At 45.0% G+C, this 18,959-nt stretch overlaps 2 protein-coding genes across 6 annotated transcripts in view; both read right to left on the bottom strand.

The window, feature by feature from the left end:
* The window catches only part of ACAP2 (ArfGAP with coiled-coil, ankyrin repeat and PH domains 2), a 59,904-nt gene extending 59,132 nt beyond the window's left edge, over nt 1-772 (bottom strand). For all 4 annotated transcript variants that reach the window (XM_066193315.1, XM_066193317.1, XM_066193316.1 and 1 more), the window contains exon 1: nt 647-772. In XM_066193315.1, the coding sequence (XP_066049412.1) occupies nt 647-699 (53 nt within the window). In that variant the 5' untranslated portion in view covers nt 700-772. The remainder of the gene's footprint in view (nt 1-646) is intronic.
* Nucleotides 773-5,129: 4,357 nt separating this feature from the next.
* Nucleotides 5,130-18,118, bottom strand: PPP1R2 (protein phosphatase 1 regulatory inhibitor subunit 2). 2 transcript variants are annotated; one of them, XM_066193313.1, is made up of 7 exons: nt 17,948-18,115; nt 13,085-13,192; nt 12,590-12,667; nt 12,183-12,286; nt 10,864-11,043; nt 7,905-7,955; nt 5,130-6,589 (listed from the first exon to the last, which is right to left on the bottom strand). In XM_066193313.1, the coding sequence occupies exons 1-6, from the start codon at nt 18,091-18,093 to the stop codon at nt 7,951-7,953; spliced, it is 621 nt and encodes a 206-aa protein (XP_066049410.1). In that variant the 5' UTR covers nt 18,094-18,115; the 3' UTR covers nt 5,130-6,589; nt 7,905-7,950. The 2 variants fall into 2 exon arrangements, with proteins under 2 accessions (XP_066049410.1, XP_066049409.1); XM_066193312.1 differs by lacking the exons at nt 5,130-6,589; nt 7,905-7,955 and adding an exon at nt 9,543-9,639 and having other exon boundaries at nt 17,948-18,118.
* Between the last annotated feature and the right edge of the window lie 841 nt (nt 18,119-18,959).

The following is an 18,959-nucleotide window of genomic DNA, read 5'->3' as shown; positions in this document are numbered from 1 at the left end:
GTGGCCTGACGTAAGCAGAAGTAACCCTACAGCAATGATAGACAACTGGTCCGCCGACTGGGAACAAACAAAGGGGTGCATGCCTTGCTCTGACAACAGGAAGTAAGACGATACTGAGCCTGTTTGCTACTGGCACTCCAACAGCGGCCACACCGAATATGGACCACGCAACAGACGCAGGCAGGAGACACTGGAAAGTGAAGTGCGAGCACAACTCTGAAGAACCGAAGGTAGACCACCAAAGAGTTCACCCTGCTGAGCCTCAGCCCCAGCTGACATTGCTAAGGCTGACAAGCATTCCCCTCACCGGCCGCCCGCCACCACTCACCCCCATCTCCTCAAAGGGGAGCGATCCCAGCAGCGCTCGCTGCACACTGCGCTGTCTCCTAACCAGCCCAGACCCCGCACCCTGCCCGCCCAGTCCCACGTACCACACATGCCGCCCCTTTTCCCTGCATTTCCCACGTCGCCCTTCCTCCTCAGAGCCCCCACACCACGGCAGGACCCACACATCCCCTGTCTGCTGCTCACAGCTCGCCAGCACCTGTCACCCGCAGGGCCCCCACAGCCCGGCCCGCCCCGCACGCACCCGGCCCCGCTTCCTGTCCCCCAGCACGACCCCGGCCCGGGCCCCTCTCGGCGGCACCTGAAGCGCGGCGAGTCCTTCAGGCACTCCTCGAAGTCCACGGTCACCTTCATGGTGGCGGGGCGCGCCGCTGCCTCCGCTGCTGCGGCTGCTGGCGGTGGTGGCGCGGGGAGCCCGGGGCGAGGCGAGACCGGGCCAGGGCCGGCGGGCGGGGCGGGGCGGGCCGGGCGAGGCGGGCGGGGCGGGGGCGGTGCTCGGGGCGGGGACCGGAGCGCCCTGTGCCCGCCCCGCCCGGGCGCGACTGACGGCCCGGGCAGCCAGCAGCCACCGCCCGCGAGCGCGGGGGGCGCTCCGGCCAATCACAACGCCAGAGGGGCGGGCTCAGCGGGCAGGGCGCGGCCGCTCGGAAGGCGCGGCCAACCGCCGGCACCGCAGCGTTTGCCCCGCCCCGGCGCGCTCAGAGTGACAGCCGGGCCCGCCAACGGGCAGGCGGCCGCTGGCCTCCCGCCAATCGGCAGCTCCATCGCCGCGGCTGCCCGGCTCACTGAGGCCACGGCCCGGGCCCGCCCGGCGTCCGCCGCCGTGTCTCTGCTGGGGGCGGGGCGGGGCGGGCCATGTGGCGCCGGGCCCTGCTCAGCCGGCTGTCGGTACCTGCGTGACTTACTAAAATTACAGCTCTTCATTAAACGGGGGCGTCTCTCCCTCGGGAGTGAGACGCGCGGGAATGCCCGCCGGGCCCCTGAGCAGTTGTAGCCCGTCGAGAGCGGCCCGCGTCCCTCAGCCGGGCTCCCCCCTCAGCCTCGGCCCCGCCCGTCGGCCCCAGCGAGCCGCGCAGCGCCCGCGGGGCAGGGGCGGCAGGACGGGCACTGCGGCCGGAGAGCAGCGCGGGCTCACAAGGACACCAGGGGACACACGGTGGCTGACACGGGCTCACAGGGACGCAGTGTCCCTGCTGAGGGTGCCACCAGCGGGAAGAAAGCTCCAGCTCCGGGTGCTCTCCAGTGTGATTCACTTACAGACAGAGGAAGTAACTCGTGGGGGAGCCTCAAAGGAGTCTTTGAAGGAGAAACGCGAACCGCAGGTTTTCCTGTCAAGGACTATCAAGTGTGCGTGCTTGGGTTTCTTACCGAACCTTTGTCCGACAATACTATTTGAACTAGAGCAGATCTTATTTTGAAGTAGAGTGAATCTGAGTGAACAGGACTATGCTGCAGTCTCCAGACTGCAGTGAAGGACAGCAGAATATTGTAGATTTCTGATCGTTTAAGAAAATACAGAAAAAAATTTTTAACCAGTTAGGTGCTGCTTATTGTTCCCAGATGTAGAGGTGACAGACAGGAGCAGCAGCCATCCCCACTCCTCAAAAGCAGCGGCAGAGAAGTAGAAGTTGCTGTCCAAGTTAAACTTGTCAAAGATGAAGCAGTCGCACGTCACAGGCTTCATCCCGCAGTCACAGGGATGCCGTGCTGGGAAGCTGACACGAGTAAATGATGTTCACTCTTGTCTCCTCCCGGAGTTTGAGGAGCTGCCATACCTGCTTCCAGCGAGCCCACTTACCCCTACAGCTTTTACACCCTCCCTCACCCCAGCATCCGCACTAAGTTTCAGCTCTTTTTTTCTCTCTTTCGTTTTTTCATAGTCTTCCCATTCTCTCTCCCCCACTTCCTTTTAGTGTTACAAGGAGAAACAGCCAGCATGGAAGGAGAGGAACATATAATAACTTCTTTCCAAGAAGCTGAATGCCTGCTGTACCCTTCCTGTCCTACTCTCAGTTAAGGTGTCCTTTCACAGAAGCAGAGGGACACTTTTTGGTTCAGTCAGTTGTGGTTTAGGGTGTTAGGTTTTTTCCTAACACTGGTGAAATGTCAGAACCAAACTACAAGTTACACAGATGTAGCAACTGTGTATTTTTGTGAGCTGTCCTTCACTAAACTAGCCAAACCACCACTATTTTGATTAGGGATTCAAGTCACACCCACTCAGGAAAAGCAACATGTTAATATTTGTATCACTGAGGCTGCATTTATGTTGTGAATTCCACACTTTCAAACTAAAGTATGCAACTGAAAAGAGCCCAACTCTGTTTTGAGGAAGAGTTTTACTTCCTAAGGAGTAGCTGATGTTAGTCATTTTCCATGACTCCATGCTAGTGAGTGATGAGTCAGTGTTAACCATGAAGAGACAGACCAGTTGTACTTAAATACTATAACACACAAAGAACAAAACCCTGAAAAATGCAACATTTTCTGTGGTACTGCTATTTTAAGTTCATGACAGGTTACCAGATCTACCCGTCAAATCTGACTGTGTGAACAAACCAATTTACAGCAAAGTTACAATAAATGAGAATCAGGAAATTACAATATTGGTTTAAGAATTTATCTAGGAACACACCTGCAAATTTCAGCTGTCAGTTTCTTCTAAAGAGCTCCAAGAAGCCAAACATTAGATTAGTATTCGTGCCATAAGGCAGTAATGAAAACAATGGTTTTATTTATGTTGTGACACTTAACACTGGTTTCAAACAGAATAATTACATTTGTGAGGTGGCATCATAATACCACAAAAAAGCATGTTACAGAAACAAAGAGTTCTGGTAAGATGTACAAGTATCACATGAGAGAGTGAGCTGTGGGAAAAGTATCTGCAGTTTCCATGAATTGTGTACAAGTGGGTGGGGAAAAAAACTAAGGACAGAGAAAAAAAAACCCTATACACATGAGTTAAGGCTCTTATTTGCAAGTGATCTTCCTATTGGAAGCATATTGAAAATGCTTTCTCTAAACAGGATGCAGCTTGAGACTTAAACCTGGGCAAGAAGATTCACAATTACGGTGCTGTGGAGCTCACTGTTCACATCAATAAGGGATGTGTTTGTTTCCTCTTTACACCACTCTATTTATTGTACAGGAGTCTTTACCATATGCATCCAAAGATAATATGTACATGCAATGTACATCCCCATCACATGTAAAAAGAGAAAAGGCATTTCTTCTTTTGTCCCCATTCAGCAGGGAACTCTTAACTCATATTTCTCAAGCAGAGGGAAATCAGACATCCCTTCATAAAAAAAGCTATATGGAGTTTCTGGAGCTACTGAAAAGTAAAACTTGCCCAATTTAGCTTTTAAAATGCATCAAGGTGTAAGCAGAGAAAACCAAGTAAACCAGCCTTTCAATCAGAAGCAGTGTCAGGGCCATTGGGCTCCACTTCTGCTGAGGAAGACAAAGAAGCACTCTAAAGAGAATTTTTGCGAGCACTGAGGAGAATGCAGAGAATAAAGCCTTAAAAAAAACCAAAAAAAACAAAAAAACAAAAAAAAACAAAAAAAAAAACACAAAAAAAACAAAAAAAAAACAAAACAAAAAAAAAAAAAACAAAAAAAAAAACCCAAAAAAAAAAACCCCAACGAAATCAAGTTTCAAAATAGCATCAAACTTGGAATTTAGGTGCTTGGTGGCGCAGAAAAAAGGGAGATCACCCAAGCAGCTCAAAATCACCTGAGAGATGAAGGGACTACTATACATTATGCGGTTCATTTAAAACCATCTTCATGCATTTGTGTTCCTCCCTCAAAGCTACAGACTCATTTTATTTAGGATTTTGGAAGCCATTACAGGAAAGGTCTTTATTGGGAGTTAGCAAAGTTTGTTTGTTAAACAAAATGCTTTCTAGACCTTGAAAGGTACAAAAAAGCCCTGCTAAGCACCAAATGGCCTTGGACACAAGAAAGTGGGGTATTAAAGAGGGTAGGACATGAGCTCAGGTAAGAGCTGCTTCTGCTGGATTCGACCTTAATGGCAGGTACAAAGTACCCACGGGTACTCAGCACAAAGTACAAGTGATATGTTGCACAGCCTCACAGAACACATTGGCGTTACCTGCACACACTGCTCACCACATCCATGCTCAGTCTGACAGGGAGTTTGCCGAGCCCTGCCGTGCTCTCAGCAGGATTTCAGTGCCCAGCTGGGGCAGGCCAGGCCAGGCCAGCAGCTGCTCAGTCTGAAATACAGCTCAGTGCACACAGGCCAACACTCTGAACACTGCAAGCTGGTAGATGAAGGGTACAAACCCGAAGCTTTTAAATCCTATTCTTGGGAGCCAAACTGAAAGCTACAGTAAGTGACTTGATGAGTAAGAAGTATCTAAATACTTACCCTTTGCTCCTGTTTACTCTATGCAAGTGACCACATTTGATACAAGAAGAAATAGCATTCTGCACGTTGAAAAATTAGCATCACCACACTGGCCAGAATCAAGATTTCAACTCTTTCTTGTGAAAAGACCCTGTTAATCTTGATTAAGGACCTTAGAAGATTAACTAACCCAAAACTGACTACCCTGTTACCTACTAAGGAGAGGAGATAGTCGGGAAAGGCACACTACAAAACCCAGTTAGCACAACTCACAGGTATCTTTGGCAATGCATCCAGTCTAATGAATCATTCCTGTAAAAATCTTTCAAAGGACAGCATCCTATTGCCTTATTCACTCTCAATTTCTCTGGGACTCCAGGAAAGCTCACGCTTGAGAATGCATGTAACTGTAAAATAACTTTCATTCCTTTATTCAAACTTCACATATACAGTGGAGAAAAAGACATTTTAAAATAGATCCATATAATTATATGGATTTTTGCAACATATCAAATTCAGATCAAAATTAAGATATACACTGTATTTCATAACCAAGCTAAAGCTTAAGTGTGTACTTCATTTGTGTAATAAAACCCAGGAACTACTCTGAATACTGGAACATTCACCAGTCAAATTCCACCCAGTGGGAAGTTTTTACAGCAATTTGGAGGTGTAGAATCCCTCTATACAGCTCTACAACCACACTGTAAACAAGTATTTGAATTAGGCAGTTTCCCTTCTAGCTTCCAAAACGCCTTCATTTTACAAAAGCAGTTGTTGTAGGTTGCAATGGACACAGGAAGATTTAAACCAGTGGTTTTCAGTATGGAAGTTGCCAACCTCAAATGAGTAGATCCACAGCAGTTATCTTTTATAAAGGACAGCCAGAGCCTAAGCTCAGCACATCTTCAGTCCTGATGTATATTTCCTCGTGGCTGGGTGTTTTTCCTCAGCAGCTAACAGCACAAACACTGTTCATGCAACTGGAAAGAACCAAACGTTTGAAACAAGAGCCAGAAGAGTAACAGTGGATGTGATTTTAAGAGAAAAGCTGAAGGAAACTTGCACGTTCTCACAATAAGCCAGAGAAAGCTCCACAAAACAACCAGTCCTGATGGAAGAGGTTATGACAGTTAAATGCAAAATTCAAGTTAGCCGTTTCCAGTCTAAAAACACTCCCTTCACCAGATGTTAGTACTGCTTTAGTCAGAAACTAACAACCCATTCCAAACACAGCTCCTAAGAAATAACACAGCTCTTGTTCTAAAGACTGGGAAAGTGCAGGTAAAAACATCCTTAAATCTAGATTAACAGGTCAACACTTTATAAAAAAAAAAAAAAAAAAAAAATTGTAGGACTTGAATAATCCCTTTTTAAACTGCTTAACACATCTGATAAATAACTTACGTGTCAATCTGATATACGCTGTACCGTTTGGCTCTTAAATCCCAAAACTTTCCGTATGAGACACCACATCCAGAACACTCTCAAATAAATAGTGAAAACCCAAAAGATAGTGAGTGTTTCAAAGCAAGAGTAACAATACATCACGCAAGATAATCAGCGCTATACATACAGGGAATGCCATTCTGGTTGAACAAATTATGAAGCAGTATTCTCCATGAAATACTAGGCACAAGAATAAATCAGTTAGACAGTGTTTTCTGCCTAATGGACAAGTCTAAAATTAACATTCTTGGCAATACAACATTGTAACTGATATGCTTCTTAACATTTAAGAGCCTTAATTGCAAAAATCATGAAGCGATGTTTATATTTGTGTCTTTGACAAGCAGTTACAGTTCTGGACAGATTTCTTCTATGCTGTGTGCTCTACTTTCCAGCTGGTCACAAGTAACATGTGCTGCATAAGAAAGATTACAAAAAATAGATAATTCTTCACACCCTTTGAATATTTTCACAACACACACAAATATCCTCCTGAAATTATCTTTGCTTCTCCTAAGATCATGTTTGCCAACCCATCTCAGCAATGCATAAGCTTTTAGTTGGAGTGCAGAAACTTCTAAAAGAGTTATTTGACCCTTATGGTCTAAAGAGATGGCCAACACCACTGTTCAGTACACCAAGCACTGAGTGCTCACAGTGCACTCAGTGAGAACTAGGAGGATTTAACTCAGGTGTTTAGAACTAAAACATGAGGTTCCTGAAACACCAGCAAACATAGTACTTCCCAGGTCAAATTTCAGTTCCAGATGAGACACTTGAAATAAAAAAAAACCCCAAATTTATACATGAAGGAGCACACTCAGTTGTGTTTTCAGGAAGTTGTTAACTCATGCTTTTGAGCAAAAGTACCGCAATAAATCAGAGGAAACTTCTCCTCAGTGCTGATCAAAGAATACCTCATCAAAATAACAATCTTTTTAAAAGGCCAGTCAGGCTTGGGCATGAGTTAGATTTGGTAACATACAGTTTAACAAGCAAACAGCACAGCTAACCAGCAGAACTGATTGCTGTGTGCTTCCAGCCTTCTCACTTAATTTATCTTTAGGGTGATGCTTGCCCTGGTTAAGGAAACACAGCGTATTCTGTATCTACCACGGGCCAAAGGGCACACCCAGTCAGTGACAGCTCAGCTGCTGGGTGCCATCTGAGCAGGGTTAGCAGAGCAATGCAACTAAATGAACCAGAGAAAGAGAACAATAGCCTTACTGCTTGTCAATTGAACTGCTACAGGCAACACCCTCTGGCTGATACTTTTGTGTCGCAGAAGACAGGTCTGCACTAAAATCACCACGTTTAAATTTACCTACATCAGGAATATTTCCTTCAGTGATTTCAAAGAGAATTTCTAAAGGGAAGGTTTTTATGGAGAGGAACAAAGGTCACTTCTGCTGGCAAAGTCAATTTATGTTATTCATGGAGTCATAAATAGCAAGTAGCCAGAGAAGGTTAAATGCTGAAGCAAGCAATTGTATAGTCATAGAATGGTTTGGGTTGGAAGGAACCTTAAGAGGACATCCAGCTCCAACTCCCCTGCCATATGCAGTCTATTACAACTTCTACTTTCTTTTCCACAAAAGAGCTTGGCTGCCGGAATCCATGTGCATGGGATAAAGCATGGCTACTTGGGGCAAGAAAGGAATGATCCATCCATTTAAAACACTTGGTAGCCACAATGAAGACAGGAGCAAAAATATACAAAGAGTTCTCACCATCACTGACTGGACTGGCCATCTTCATTTCAATCAGCAAGAAATCTCAGTCTGTAACCAAGAAGTGCAACTTGTATTAGTGGACCTGGTGGTATCTGACAGGAGCCTGGTTAAACTTGCCCTAAGTCTTTAGCCCCTTCTTTGAAAGCAGAGTGTAGAGATTAGAAGTGTACTGTTAGTTTTACTCAAATACAAACCAGACAGAATTAGAGGGTAGAAAGAAACATCAGATAAGAGAAGCACAGAATCTTTAAGGGATCTTCAGGGACAGAAAAAATTCCAGGTGAGAAGAGATTCTCAAATTGCCTGAAAAACCGAGGAGCCAGTGGAACCCCAGAGTCACAAGAGACCACTAAAAAGGGCCTCTTATGTCACATCTTTACCTGCAGCAATCATCAGTACTACAGAAGTCATGTTATTCCATTGGAATAAAAGGACACTGCATGGCAGCTCTCACTCATATGGACTGACTGGCACAATAGCTGAGTGGCAGCCACGTCACCTCATGATCTCCGCAACTTCCCAAGAAGTCAAATGGAAGAATTTATAAAAAAAATAGCTACAATGCAACATGCAGAAAACCCAGGGCATTTTCTTTGAAGTTAAAAGCAAGCATCAGGGCTGTTAGTCAGTTTAACAGAGTGAAGCCAAAACAAGCCATTGCAAAAATCAACTCCTGTATCACCCAGTACAAGAGTAAAGAAACCCTTCTTTTTCTGCTCTAGACAAAAGCACTTTAAAATACAATTTCATGTCAAAGAGCTCTTTGAAAGCTATCCAGGTGAATAATCCTTCCATACGCTGTTCTCAGGAACATGAATATTAATAGGATTTTGATTTCCTTCCACAAATGAAACAGCCTAATTTTTAAATACTCAAGTGCTTAATGTAACCAAAAGCACAGTGTGACCAAAAGCACAATGACCAAAACCCCCATGTATCAAGTGTTAAAGCCATCTATTTGAGAAACCTTCTGTAGCTCTAATTAACACTTACGAATAAGGAGATTCTTCTGTGCCCTCAGAATACAGATGAGAGAGCAATAAATAATGTAATCTCAAAAAAGTTATTTCAGTAAAACTTTGACATTAACACAGCTATGTGCTGAACAGGTCTAATCTCAATATAGGAATTTCTTAAAACGTGGGCAGTGACAGAAGACTGGTATATTAACATTTTTGTTCATATCCCATCATCCTTTGCCCAACCCTGTCTCATAACCCGTCTGAGGACATTCAATTCACCAGCTGCTACAAAAGTGAGACCAGTACTTAACCTCAGAAGAACTGATCAAGGACAGGGATTAAAGGCTGTGATAGCTGATACAGAGATTAGGAAATAACAAAACATGAAGGTTTAAGCAGAATAACAGGAAAGTGAAGAATTGAGAACTACATCAGGTTAATGGAAATTATTTCTATATGCCATGGTGTGGAGGTGAACCAGTTAGTTAATGGTTTGCTACACCGGCAGACAGTTACATTTATGGATTCTATTAGCCATGAGCAGTCTAAAATTGATAATTACCAGTTGTGGCTCTGAAGCTGGTTATGAGGAAGGTGGAATGGACTTCAACAATAGAGATGGAAAAATGCTGCAAAGGTCTGCCTTCTTTCCAGTGGTGAATGCAGCTGGGGAGCGGAGTTGCCTCTGTTTTACAGCAGAGTGCAGAGGGATGGCAGCTTCAGGCCATGCGGAAGGCTCATACGGGTGGCTACTGCAGCCCTCCTTTCCCCTGGAGAGTGAAGTTCTAGTAAATAGCCATTATAAGGCCTGTGGGAAGTTACTGGATAGAAAGTCAATCCAGTAATGGGTCTCAGACATGTACCAAATGACCCTTTCAGAGCAATTGTGAAGGAATTAGTCCTCCTGTAGTAAATAACAGGATGAAAAGGTGCAATCCACGGAACTTGAAACACGCAACTTGGCAAATCACCTTTTTATTGCGTGCCATTTAGATGAATTTTAGAAAAGTTCCTAGTTCACATGGTTGTGGAAAGCAGATGTGAACCAAGTTAAACCCATGCAGCATCTTCCCAAGTCTGCAGACCGTGCTAATATCTCATAGCTTTGCCAACCACAGATGAATGAGGCTTACAGACTTCACTGCCACCAGTCTCATGAGCAACAGATGTGTGCTTTTCTAATGTCAAAAATTTATTCAAAGTGCTGTTACATAAAGAGGTGGGGAGTGAACTGTAATTATTCACCAGAATACCACCACAAAAGTCTAAGACTTTTCACCCAGAGAGAAGTTTAAAGATGAAAGAGAAGGTGTCAGCCTCTAGAGTTTTAGGAGTTTCCTATGAAGACAGCCCTGAAACAGGTTCCGGCAAAACAGCTCCCACTTAAACATCCCAGACTTTCTTCCAATAACTGCACAAAAAGTGAAGTTGAGACTCTTATCCCACACTATAGCAATGAACATTTCTGCTCAAGGACAAGTCAGTATTGAAGGCCTAACAGCAGTTTTACATTACAGTGTTCTTCCTCAGGAAGATAAATACAGTCCTCTCAACAGGGAGGAAACATTGATGATAATTTCCCATTGCAGGCTACAGGATAGATTGGAAGCAGAACAGGAAATGACCCACAACAAAAAGCCAGGCTCTCCCATGTGGCGATTTAAGTATTCAGTACAAGACAGCTCCCCCTTTAAAAAGGGTGCTGGCAACTTCAATGCCCAAAGTCAGCCAGGCTGGGGAAATGGTAAGAAGCAGAGGTGTTTCTTTTCCTGTTATGCCACAACAAACAAAAGCCTACATGCTGTTTATCAACACTGATGTTTTTGTTCCATGCTACAAATCTACCTATCAAGACAGAGTGAAACATTACTCATTGAGTGTTACATACATACTGTACTCCTTGTAGTCATTCTCACACTTGAGTATATTCATTTCCCAACAGCTCAAAGGGCCACCAGTACTTACAGGTGCTTTTTAATTAAACAGTAGCTCACCGTGTTCAGTAACTTCTGTACTCATTGTTTCTACATCTGCAGCATCACGCATCTCTTCATCCTCTTCATCTTCCTCTTCTTCACCGTGTAATTCTTTTGCAATGAGCTGCCTTGCCAGTTTGATGTTTCTTCCTTCATTGTAGTGCATTTTTCTCTTCATTTCAAACTGTTTCTTTTTCTCTGTGGACAAATAAATGGAAATAGTTGTTCTTTCCCTTAAAAAAATCAAAGTATCTTCTTCAAAGAGGAACTCACTGAATGAAATTTATCATCTTCAAGCAGTGGAGTGTTCTTTTAAAATGAGTCTGACTTACAAAAAGGATAGTAATTGATGCACTGGAATCTCAGAAGCACTTTTATAAGAACCTGTTTGCAACTAAGAGCAAGTCTGAACCATGAGAAGCATCTGGTAAAAGTACACAAAACTCCGAAGTTTCAGAAGCCTTGTTTCTAAGTAAACTCAAGGACAAATTGAGACATACTGCTGGGATAGAAGATGAACTTTTGCAGATGTGTGGCTTGACTCCTGGCTAGCCACCAAGGTCAGTTATGAGAGATATATTTACCACATGTAGAAGAAAATATTTTCCACTTTCCCCATGGCCTGAAGCCAACTCTGCTCCATATATTACACATTAGCATATGCAGCAGTAATGTGTTTTAATAAAGTAAATTTTGCCTACTGCCAGTCCCAACGCTTTGTTCTTCTCCTTCCTTTAGTATAGCAACGTTTCATGCTCACAGTTAAGGCCAGGAAATTGGAGAAGCAGCAGGTAGATAATACAGGCCTGAAACCTTAGAAGTATTGTTGTTTAACTGCTCGCTCGAAACGTTCTAGTCCAAGTTAACGTGAAACAACATCTCTGTTAAAGATGCTATTTGCTTTGGAATAACTGTAGACATCTACCAGTTGCTTTGAGAACAACAGAAATACCATCTGTTTGCAAGCAATTAGCAGCATTTTATTTGTAGTGGTACTCACTGAATTAAGTCTACCTGAAATATGTTCAGATTAAAAACTATTCCTTCAACCTCAAACCAGAACTTCTTTTTTGAGGTGTCCTAGCAGGAATTCCTGCACCTTAAGCTTGCATGCAGGGAGGCAGCCAGCAACAGCAATTTCCTGTTTATATGTAGATCCCAAACCAAACATTCCTGATTAGAAACAAGCAGCATACTTGTTCAAACATTGTTTATCTCTATTTTCAAATAACAACATTTTTCTGATACTACTTATTCAAAAATATTTCTTATGGAAAACCTGAAACTATTTGTAAGAAAAGAGCCTAAACAAAAGAAAGAGAACAACTTATGCCTACCTCGTTCTTCAGGTGTTAATTCTTCATCCTCATCCTCCTCCTCACTGCTTTCTTCTTGCCTTGCTATAATCTTGGGTCCTCTACCTTCAGCTGCAGCTGCCAGTCTACATAAATCATGCAATACAAAATGCTGAAACAGCAAGTTTTTCACTATTTAATATACATGACATTTCAGAACACTCATACAAACAGCTTTGTTCACTATTTTTGCCATATTTATATGTAGTAACAACCTGCAAGGGGTTTAAATTACCAGCAGCACTATCAAACACTGAAAACCACTTAATTTGACAATAGCAAAATGCAGCTTCTAGAGCAACCAGCAACAGCTTTCCATAAAGAAAATCCACCCTAGGAAAGAGCAGGTTATCTTCACATTTAGTCAGTTTTTTTTTTACAATACTTACTTTTTACTCAGCACATCTGCTCTTAAGGGCTCATATTCTGAATCACTCACTGCATCCTCATCATCTTCTCCTACCATGCTTGGAAGGCAAACAAAAAGTAGCCTTTTTAGTAATTTGCCTGAGTTTGTCATTTGCTCAAGAAAACAGCCAAAACCTTACAACACTCAATTAAAAGACTCCTTTAATACTTTAAAAGCTTTCCAAATCAACTTTAAATATTGACATGACAACAATATATTCTAGTACTAAAAAAAAAATAAAATCAATAGAAGTCAGACTTATTTATACCATTCAAAGTTTAAAGTCTGCTAGAACAAACCTTCTCAACTTTGTCCTTTCAGACTGTTCTCCTTACTTAGGACCTTTCTAGATCTGAGTATATTGCATACACCCAGCAGGCCTGCACAGTAATACTAGATCACCCACACAGGAAATTTTGCTCTAAACCCACAATTGCACCTGGCAGCACACAGGACAACACCTTAGCAAGAGTACCTGTGGTAAGGAGTACTTGGCTCATCAATTTTCATCAAGCCATAATCTTTGCCTGGAGGGTGGTATGTAGCTATGATGTTCATTTCATCCCACTTCTGGGATTTTTTACTGAAATAAGAAAAGAAAATTAAATTTTCTTATATTCTAAAACAATTAGTTCTGCTTTACCAGAGAAGGAATTTTTAAAACATCATCTGACCTCCACTACATACTAAGCACAAAGAATATTGTTATACACACCGACACGTTCAAAGTGTGACTATAAAATACTGCTCTATACATATTTAAGTCATAAAAAATTATCAGTGCAACTTAATTTCCCTAACAAGTCACAATAGCTAAACAAACCAAATGATCTATAAACATATTCTTATTCATATAATTCAGAGACTCCTGAATTCTCCCGAAAAAGAGAATTCTTCCCCTTATTACACCCCACAGGACTTCAACACAACCCAATACCTTTCAGTTCACCTCTGCTGAAGAAGCTGCAATAATTATTAGCAAAACTGTTACATAAACATTAGCAACCAACAAATCCCCTCCTGCAGTGAAATAAGTAGCACAGAACAAGCTGGTTATTAATACTGCTTTTGTCATTGTAAATTGGAATCATAAGCCAAGTGATTCACTGCTATAATTACACTGAGGGAGTTTCACATTTTATACAGACAGGCACCAGTGATGCTACATTATCTAGAATTTTCTTAGTCAACCAGAAAATGTACCATTTTATGTATATTTGAAGAAACTAAAGCTCACCCACACTCACTGCTCACTGACAAAATATATAAGCCACAAGAAAAGCAATTGCCTTGTGGCCAGAGAAAGAGCCATCCCTCCATGGATCTAAAAGCCACAAAAGAATGTTTAATCAACACAAACCACCATGTTCCACGTTCCTCTAAAAGGGTTATTGCAAATTTCATTTAAGGTGGTCTTTCCCTTAGATTAAGCCAATAAATTTTATCTTAGAATAATACAAAATTTCCACCAATTAATATATTCTTATTGTAAATTATTAGTTAAGGAAGCAAAAATTACAGGACTTTGTGGGTTTTGTGGGCATTTTTGTTTAGTTTGGGGTTGTTGTTTGGGTTTCTGGGGGGTAGGAGAGGGCACTTGGCTGGAAGACTTCCACTTATCTGCTCTTGTTTAAAACAGATCTGAAAGATATATTCAATCTCAATAACACCAGTGCTCTTGAGCAGAATAATATCTGTAAAACAAACTTAATAAAGCAAAATTCCAAGCACAAACAACATTCTATTTACAGGATCACTGCATAATACAATGTGGGGGAAAAAAACCAAGGAGAAAAAAAAAAAATGTGGGGATTGATGCTGAACCCTACATGCCACGGGCTTACACTCCAGAAATTAATACAAATTGAATGATCTTAATCCCCTCAGCACACAGTGACCAGTGCCAAGGTCTCATGTTCGAGGCTTCAGGTCCATTTCATCATTTTGTGCAAACACAAGGACTGCAGCACAAGCTGACAACACGTGAGTCAGGTCGTGGCTCTGGCGGGGCGGGGAGTCATGAGCTTTGTGATGACAAAGCAAGAGCTCCGGTCCAGGAATGCCACTCATTCCAAACTCTCTGGTTAGGAGTCGAAAAATCCCCAGTTTACCCAGTTTAGCACAGCCTAAAGTTCATCCATGGTCAACACAAGACGCTCACTGTGTTGCACAGTGACGAGTTTTACCAGCTGGTGGCACATAGGGTGCACAGCCCCAGTAAAGAGACAGAGCTCAGCTGACAAGGAAATACAACAGATGGGAGAGATTCCCATCACATGCTTTGTGTTCACTTGCCCAGAGCACATCCAGGTTTAGAGCCCAGGCTCACAACTCCACCTAGTAATAATACTGGCAGTCTTGGAACAATGCCTTTGGCAGGCACTGTGCTGGAAATCAGACAGCCCACACTGAGCAAGCCAGTGAGTCATAAATAAAACACTGAACCAGTTTTTAGTGGCTTCGTTTTTCACACTTATTTTTTTTAAACTCAGATTCCAACACTAAAAGCCTTGGCTGTGGAACACCTCGCAAAGCACTACTTAAAGTTCACCTAGGGGGAAAAAAAAAGTCATTAGTGGCAAAGAGACAAACATGTCATTTCACCCCTGCTTGTAAAAAGCCCCCACAGGAGAGTGACTAAGTGCTCTGAAAACCCACACCTCCCCTGCTTGTCTCCAATTTTGCATGCTCAGGCATGTCTGCAGAGCACAACACTAATGACAGGGCTTAGGACCATCACAGGGAAATGCACCCTGACACCCCTCAGATACAGAAACAGGAAATCTAATCTTCCTTAGGAAAATGAGACCTGAAAAATATTGCAAGTGCTTATTTGCATTTTCTCACATCTTTAAAAATACACAACAACTTCTTTGACACCACAGCAAGTGCAGTGGACAGGCAAGAAGTTTCAGCAGCAGTAATAGCCAAGGAACACCTCTCACACCTTACCTGCTCCTGCCATAGCAGACTCACCTCTTCCAACACACACACATTTCCCTAATTCCTCTGTAAAATATCACATTCACTCGCTCACAGGCTCTTACAGGGGTCTGAAGGCAAAAAATACTGTACCCCAGTGGGTATGCCAAGAGCACATCTGCCATTAAAGCACAATCTCAGCTCTTAGGATACAGTTCCAGTGGTGTCCCAATTTCTTAAGCTTCCTTCTTGCATCATTTTTTCATTAAGGAAGTTTTCCAAACAATATTATCATCCCTAACAGCAGCACAAGGTCAGTAATGATGCAAGTACATGAGAGCTGTACTGAGCATTGTGCTTTAAAAGATGACAACTGACACAACGAGCTCTTTCATCTACAGATATTTTTAACGACCTCCAGACCTGAAATTCAATATTAGAAATAAGTAGAAGAACCAAGAAAACAGATACCTGAACTTATTAACTAATCTTTAATCTCAAAGGAAAATCACAACTGTACTACTTATCATTCTTCTAAAACCAAAATTTTTGGGTTTGTTTTCCTGAAATCAGAAATAACACTGATATATTGATACATTGCCAATCAAAAATAATACCTGCACAGAAACTAGCTTTATATAACCTGGACTGATCTTTCCAGGGAATTTTCTAATGCAGCCTGCCAGATTTAGCCAATATTCTTCAATTTGCCAGGCAATTTCAGAATTAATCTAACTGACTTTATTGGTTTATGTTGGGAAACAGGAAATAAAAGCTAGACTCTAGCCCACAAACTGCTTCCCAAGAAATTACGGTGTGCAATAACCAATATACCATACATTCAACAGTTCATACTCCAATTTCTATTCATTTTTCAAGATGGTATAAAAGAAAGTGCAGAAAATTAAACACAGGCTACCAACAGCCAGTTGTAATTTATATGTGGTGTGGTACTAAACACATCAAGCTACATAATACTAAAACTAAAGAAAAGGAAAAGGAAAAAATCACATTTGTGTAACATACTGCTACTTATGCTCACCTGTTTCAAAAACATCATCTCATTCATTCAGTTGAAAATTTTCTCTGGAAAACAGGAGCAGCTAACACAAGCAACACTGCAACCCAAAAGCTCTTCTTTCTTACCTTGCTGACTTTAGACTATATTCATGACTTAACTAGGCAAAGATGAAAGAAATATTACCATAATAATAATATTATTAAAAACACCAGCATGACCATTTTATTTTATCACTATTTCTCTCCTGGCAATACCGAATAAGGTACCAAAAAAAGAAAACTGTTCAAAGCAGACTTGTAAACATTGAGTTCAGGTCAAACCTTGCTCATCATAACTTGATGGAGAATCAGAGCAACGGCAGGCAACACATGCTGGGAGCATCAGGAAAAGTGCAGGATTCTCACCCATCAAGGACAGGTGCTGACCAGCTAAAGACCACTTCTGGCATATCTAGACTTACTCGGCATGTTACGATTAAACAAAGATTTTCATGTCATTCAAATCACAAACAACACGGCTGTGCATATCCTGAAGTGAGATTTTTACGGATGGCTCCTGCCCAACCGAGGATGCATCTTGATGATGTTTCAGCTCAGGAGAGGTCCCCTCTCCAGGGACATGCTTCTGATTACAAGAAGCTGCCTATGAGAAGGCTGAGAATAATTCAAGCGCACTTCCCAAACTGCGAACTACCCTCGCAGCATCGGTAAAACCCTTTTGTGAGCTGCCACACTTGGCAGGTGACAGCCACTCCTCGGCAGGGGCACGGCGACAGCTCCTTTGGCCCCATGCGGGCAGCGCTCCCGCCTCCGCCCCGCCGCTCAGGCGGCACCCCCGGCTCCCGGCGGGGCCGAGCCCCGCTGCACAGGCGGCAGCCCCGGCTCCCGGCGGGGCCGAGCCCCGCTGCACAGGCGGCACCCCCGGCTCCCGGCGGAGCCGAGCCCCGCAGCACAGGCGGCACCCCCGGCTCCCGGCGGGGCCGAGCCCCGCTGCACAGGCGGCACCCCCGGCTCCCGGCGGGGCCGAGCCCCGCTGCTCAGGCGGCAGCCCCGGCTCCCGGCGGGGCCGAGCCCCGCTGCACAGGCGGCAGCCCCGGCTCCCGGCGGGGCCGAGCCCCGCTGCACAGGCGGCACCCCCGGCTCCCGGCGGGGCTCCCGCTGCCGGGTCCGCAGCGCCCAGCGCAGCCGAGCTCCGGGCCCGCCGCCGCACGGGGGGCACGGCACGGACCCCCCGCCCGCCCCGCCGCGCAGCATCCCCCGGGCACGGGGCGCCGCGGCAGCCCCGGCTGGAGACGCCGCCCGGCTGATCCCGCTCCGCGGGCCCCTGGAAGGAGCGGGACGGCCGGAGGGAGGCCCTGCGGGGACCCGCCGCCGCCCACCACCACCGGGGCCTCACCCGTGCTCGTCCTCATCGCAGGCCTGGCTGGCCTGTCGCGCCCCCACGGCCGCTCCCGACGATGCCTTGCTGCCGCTTTTCTTCAAGATGCCCTTGATGGGCCCCCGCCCCGACGCCGAGGCGTCCGGTGCCGAGGGCGCCTCCATGGCCGCGCCGCCCGCCCGGTTCCGCCGCCGCCGCCGCCCCGGCCGGGCCCGCCCCGCCCGGCGCCGCCGCCTCAGCCCCGCGCCCGCGCCCCCTGGCGGCCGGCGGACCGACACCGCCCCCTGTGCCCTGCGCCTGCGCCACCGCCAGGGGGCACTGCGCGCCCGAGGAGCGCGGACACGGACACAGGGATCGAGGGACACATGGACAGATGGACACATGGACACGGCAGGGACACGGACGTGCGGAAAGATGGGCACACGGACATGGACAGCTGGGCAGATGGGCACACAGACATAGCAGGGACACGGACACAGGGATAGATGGACACGGGGACACAGTGACACGGGGGGACACAGTGACACGGGGGGACACAGGCACACATACACGGTCACACAGACACAGGCACACAGGGACACACAGGCATGAAGACACAGAATCACTGAATTGGTCAGGTTGGAAGGGGTCACACAGCACAGGATGTGTCCAGATTATTCTGGAATATGTCCAGTGACAGAAACTTTGCAGCCTCTCTAGGCAATCTGTTCTAGTGCTCCATGACCTGCATAGTAAAGAAGTTCTTCCTCACATTCAGGTGAAATTTCCTGTGCATCAGTTTTTGCCTATTGCCTCTCATCCTAGTGGTTGGCACCACTGAGAAAAGCCTGGCTCCGTCTTCTTGGCATCTCCCCTTCAGATCCATTCATACTTTGAAGAGGACACGTGGACGCAGAGGTCTGGTGTGTGCTCAGGGCCAGTGCCCATGCATGGGGCCTGCACACCAGGAGGTGCGTGCTGCCCTGAGGGTGTCTGCACATCCTCGGAGCTCTTGGGACTGTGTGGGGCTGGTGCCTGTTTGGCACTCCCA

This window comes from Chamaea fasciata, unplaced genomic scaffold (assembly GCF_029207755.1).
Source record: "Chamaea fasciata isolate MVZ Bird 193981 ecotype frontalis unplaced genomic scaffold, bChaFas1.0.hap1 SCAF_11, whole genome shotgun sequence".
In the NCBI taxonomy this organism is placed as follows: Eukaryota; Metazoa; Chordata; class Aves; order Passeriformes; family Sylviidae; genus Chamaea; species Chamaea fasciata.
Note: the sequence above shows the minus strand (reverse complement) of the source record. Positions and strands in the feature narration are given on the sequence as shown.

Bases quoted from the DNA above. Each gene is read 5' to 3' on its own strand.
- PPP1R2 (XM_066193312.1), bottom strand. From the start codon at position 18,093: ATGGAGGCGCCCTCGGCACCGGACGCCTCGGCGTCGGGGCGGGGGCCC. The intron at 12,668-13,084 runs GTACTCTTGCTA...TTGCCTTCCAAG, and splicing joins CCAAGTACTCCTTACCACAG to CATGGTAGGAGAAGATGATG. The intron at 12,287-12,589 runs GTAAGTATTGTA...TGATTTATGTAG, and splicing joins GCAGATGTGCTGAGTAAAAA to ACTGGCAGCTGCAGCTGAAG.